Genomic DNA, 5,059 nt, shown 5'->3' with positions numbered 1-5,059 from the left:
AATAAAATATTAAAAAAAAAAAAAAAAAAACTAAGTTATGGAGCTGGAGAACAGATTAACTATTGCTAGGGGTTAGGAATGGAAGGGGTAGGCACGTAAGAGAGCCCAGTGATGATGGAACCATTCTGTATTTTGATTGTGATAAAATTGCACAGAATTACACGTACACACACACACACACACGCATGCACACAAGTGCATGCGTAACTGGTGAAATCTGAATTTCACCTCCACAATTATCAGAAGTTTCCTGAGCATTTACTATGTGCGAGAGACTGTGCTTAATGTTGAGTGAATGGAAAATAGGAGCCAACACTAGTGCTCACCTTGGTGCTAGATACTCTTCTAAACGATCTAGAAATACTGACGCGACTAATCCTTTAACTACCCAGTGAAGCAGGTACCATTACCCTCCTTTTGCTGGGAATATCTGATGTAAAGAGGATGTACGCTGGAAGTGCTGAGGCCTCCTGGGAAGCCCCAAAACAAAGCCAGCACTGGAGAAAGCAGAGCTAAGAAAGAGAGTGTCTGAGTGCTAATGACATTGCTTGAGTGCCTGAATCCAACCATGCCTGAAGCCAACTGGATTTTCCAATTACATGAGCAAATATGTTCCTTCTCTTGCTTTAGCAGTTTTGAATTGGGTTGTGTCACTTATATCTGAAAGAATTCTGATGGATCTTGCTCTCAAGAAGCCTAGTGGTGAGGAAGGGGAGATGGACAAATAGTGAAAATAGTGCACAGGTATGTGCAAGGTATAATGAGTGAGTGCCCAGAAGAGGAAGTGAATAATAATGGGTTATCAAGAAGGTCATGCAAAGGATGTTATGTTGGAGCTGAGTCTCTTGTGGGGATAGAGTCTGCAGTTGGACAAAGGCAAGAGTCTCAGCTAGGAGTAGAGGTGAGAGGGACATTTCAGTAAGAAGAAGCTGTATGTGCAAAGGTGTGAAATTAGCACATTATGTTCTTGAAACCATTCAGAATTTACTGAATGAACCAGCAGGTGTTGCAGATTAAGGGTTTGGCAAAGGCTGTTGTCTTGAAAGGACTTTTAATCCTTGCTAAGGAGTTTAGATTTTATTTGGTGGCTAATAGGGACCCAGTGAACCATTAAATGAGACAAAGCAAAACACCTACCACATGCCAGGCTCATGGGAGGACCCCATTCTCTATATATCAATGAGCCTTTAGGAGATGGATGGCATTGTAAGATGTGCACATTGTGAAGATTACTCTTCATTTGGAAAGCAATGGGGAAGGAAAGACAGGTTACCAAGGGGTCACTGTAGTAACACAGACAAGGGATGATGAGGCTTGCACTACGGAACAATAAATATCTAGGAAGTAAAACTGACAAAACTCAGGACCAATAAAATGCAGGGATTGAGGGTAAGCTGGGGGTCTGAGTGGCCTCCAGGTTGCTGGCTTGCATGACAAATTAGGTGGCAGTGCTACTGTCTAAGCTGTAGAATGCAAGAGCATAAACTGATTTGCAGACTGGCAGCAGGGAGAAAAGATGAGGGCCGTTTTTGAAAAGTTGAGGCTGAAACCTCTGGGATGTAAGTGGAAATTCTGGTAGACAATTTTATACACATACAGGCCTAGACATCAGCAGGGTGAGCTAGATTGGTAATACAGATCTGGAAGTTACTGGCATAAATCGAAGTATGTCTCAAACCTGGCAAAACATTAGCATCACCTGGGGATCTTCAAAAAATACTGACGCCTGAGACCCCCTACTAGAGGTACTGGTTTAATTGGATTGGGGAGGGGGAGAGGTGGCTTCATGGGGGTGGGGCCTGTACCATCACACTGGGCAGGGGCTCAGAGGGTTCCTTGCTTGGTTTAATGCTCTGCTATCACTGTCTTAAATTCTTGATCATTTTTTTGACAAGGGCCCCCTATTTTCATTTTGCATTGCACCCACCAAATTGTGAAGCCAGTCCTGGGTCCAAGCATGAGTATTTGTAAACATTTCCCAAGTGATTCTAATGTGTAGCAGGTTGAGAAGTTCTGGCCCAGGAAATGTGGAGTGGGAAGTTTGAGAATGGCACTTTAGGAAACATCACACTTGTGGGGGAGACAGAAGCAGGAGTCCATAAAGGAGAAGCAGAAAGACTGATCCCAGAGCACGGAGGAGAATAGAAGGCTGGGAACCCTAAAGTAAAGACAGAGAAAGATGATCAACCCACTTAAATAGTGCAGAGAAGAGCTTGGTGTTCAGGACAATACTAATTAACTTTGCCAGATGAGTTAGGGAGGCAGGGTGAGAGCCAATGTCAAACTGGAGGTGAAGAAGTAAAAACCAAGGGCAATGAAGATTCCAAAGAGCTTGGCCCTGAACGAAGAGGAAGAGAAAGGGCAGTAGTCAAAGTAGGACAGTGACTACGCAGCTATTTTTTTAAGCTGGGGAAATCTAACACAGGTTAGTATGGCTGGGAGGAGAGAAATGGGGAAGGGGTGGAGGTCATTAATGAGAGGATGACTTAGTGGAAGGTGGAGAAAATGGGACATAAAGAATTCTGTAAGTTCTGCAAGGATAGGACCATGTCTGACTCATTCCTCAGGACTTCATGTCTATGACAGTCTCTGGCATACAGTAGGTGCTCAGTGAAGGTATCCTCAGGCTCAGCAAGCAGCAAGAGTGAGTGGACGGGGATGGTAATGAAAGGACGGAACCAGAGGTGGGTGTTGGTAAGCAGGGGTCTCCAGAGGGTGAAGGGCAATGGAGGGCACGGGGGAGACGTAGTTGAAGGTAGTACCTCTGTCCTGAACCTTCTCCACCACCTTGCTGTGTGCCTCTTTTATCTGGGTTGGGTTGGTAACATCAAGCTGGATCACGGAGAGATGCAAGGAGCAGGTTCTTCGCAGTTCCTCTGCTCCTGATCCTTTTTCATTCAACACTCCAGCAAATACTGTGAAACCCAGCTGGTCCAGATGCTTGGACAAAGCATGGCCAATCCCAGAATCACAACCTGCAAAGGGTCAAAGCAGTACAAAGTGGACTAAAAACAAAGTGACGGGAGCATTTGTTTAACAAGGAGGACATTATATGTTATTTGTGATTTTCCGTGTTCTCTGAAGACAGTGGGTCTTAAGGAAGTCTCTTTATTTGCTAATGGGGTAATGGGTGGAGAATGCAAGATGAATTTCTCCTTATAAAAAAAGAGACATGAGGTAGAATTTAATCCGAGGGTGGGTTGGAAATAGGTAGGTCTCCAGGTGGCACAAACAGTTGGTGCTCAACTACTAACCTAAAGGTGGGCAGTTCAAACCCAACCAGTGGTACCACAGAAGAAAGGCCTGGAGATCTGCTTCCATTAAGAGTACAGTCAAGAAAACCCTATGGAGCAATTCTACTCTCTAATACATGGGGTCGCCGTGAGTTGGAAAAGAGCCCTGGTGGTGCAGTCGTTAAGTGCTCAGCTGCTAACTGAAAGGTTGGCAGTTTGAACCCACCGGCCACTTCTCAGGGGAAAAGACCTGGCAATCTGCTCCCTAAAGATTATAGCCTTGGAACCCCTATGGGGCAGTTCTACTCTGTCTTACAGGGTTGCTGTGAGTTGGAATTGACTCAATGGCACACACCAACAACAAGTTGGAATTGACTCGATGGCAACAGGTTTGGTTTTTATCTAGGGGGGAATAGGTGGAAGGAGAAAGGCTGATGGGGAGAGGGGGAGGAATGAATGGTCCCGGAGTGGCTGGTGGCCAAAGAGGAACTTGGGAGGGAAAATCGAGACATTCAACAGAATTTTTTAAACTTATCTTTGCTGTATAGTGTTTGATGTAACCTCCCTCATACTCCATAAAATCATTAGTAAAGCATTCATTACAAACTAATACTTAATTTTGCTTTCTGGAGGCATAACAAAATACTGGGTCCTGCTTCAAAGTAGACACAAGGCAATAGAAGAGGCTGCCCACAGGGCTCAATTCCATCTGGGTTATAGAAGATGAAGGCTCACAGCCGTCTGTCCTTCTCATGTCACAGGCCTTTCTCCAGCCGAGGCCTTCCCCAAGCCTTTGAATAGACATCAACCCTAGAAAGAAACTTGCAACAGGAACCATATAGAAACCCTTAAGCCCATTGCTTTGTGAACGAAAAGAAAACGTAATACATAAAATATGCGTCAGACCTCTCAGCATTTTAAATGGGAGTTTGCCGGACCCAGTCTGGAGGATAGTATAAACCCTATAGAAATACCTTACAACCCCAAGGGCAGCACTTAAATAACTGAAGTTCTGGTACTGAAGATGAAGACAGCGTGGACATGAACCTGCCATCACCCTTTGAGCCATGTCACGATAAACTTGTAACAATTAACGTGTCTCCATGGTTGTAAAGATCAGAGTCATTTCATGTTGACTGTCATGTTATCTTCCCTGTAAACCTCAAGGGATCTGTCTGTAGTAGCTGAAGGCTGCAGTCAGGTACCCCCCTCCGCCCTCCCCCACCAAGAATTGGGAAATAAGGGAAATCAGAGGGCGTGCTGAGAATTAATTCAAAGATCAGTGTGGATGGGATCAGGAAAGAGCTATGACTTCCCAGCTAACAAGCCCTGCCTGGTGTCTGACCGGAGGTACTACTGTCTACCAAGATAGGACGAGCACCATCAGGAGGCAGAAGGACAGAAATGAACTCTCTGGAGTCAGCAGAGGTTTGGAGAAATGGCACTGACATCCACTGTTGAGGAAGGTGTCAGTTTAAACATTTGGGAAGACGACCATTTGCTACCATTTTAAATGTATATGTCCTTTGACCCCAAAAGTCTCAGTATCTACCCTAGAGAAATACTTACAAATGTTCAGAGATATAAATGACGTTCTTTACAGCATTCTACGTAATAGCAAAGACAGAAAATAACCTTAATGTCCGTAAATAGGGGAATGGTTACATAAATTTATGGTACATCAATGGAATATGTCCCAACAATTTAAAAAGATGAGGTTAAGCTATATAGGTCCAACATACTTTGTTAAGTGAAATAAAGTAAGTTGTGGTATAATTATGCAAATAATTATAAATATTAATATAAATGTTTATAATTATTTAAAT

At 43.9% G+C, this 5,059-nt stretch overlaps 1 protein-coding gene across 1 annotated transcript in view; it reads right to left on the bottom strand.

Annotated features, from left to right (window-relative positions):
* The window catches only part of HSD17B2 (hydroxysteroid 17-beta dehydrogenase 2), a 76,509-nt gene that overhangs the window by 34,231 nt on the left and 37,219 nt on the right, over positions 1-5,059 (bottom strand). The window contains exon 2 of the mRNA XM_004377784.1: positions 2,763-2,975. Coding sequence (XP_004377841.1) covers positions 2,763-2,975 — 213 coding nt within the window. The remainder of the gene's footprint in view (positions 1-2,762; positions 2,976-5,059) is intronic.

Source organism: Trichechus manatus, unplaced genomic scaffold, assembly GCF_000243295.1.
Source record: "Trichechus manatus latirostris isolate Lorelei unplaced genomic scaffold, TriManLat1.0 scaffold00053, whole genome shotgun sequence".
Classification (NCBI taxonomy): domain Eukaryota; kingdom Metazoa; phylum Chordata; class Mammalia; order Sirenia; family Trichechidae; genus Trichechus; species Trichechus manatus.
This window is presented reverse-complemented; position numbering and strand designations above follow the sequence as displayed.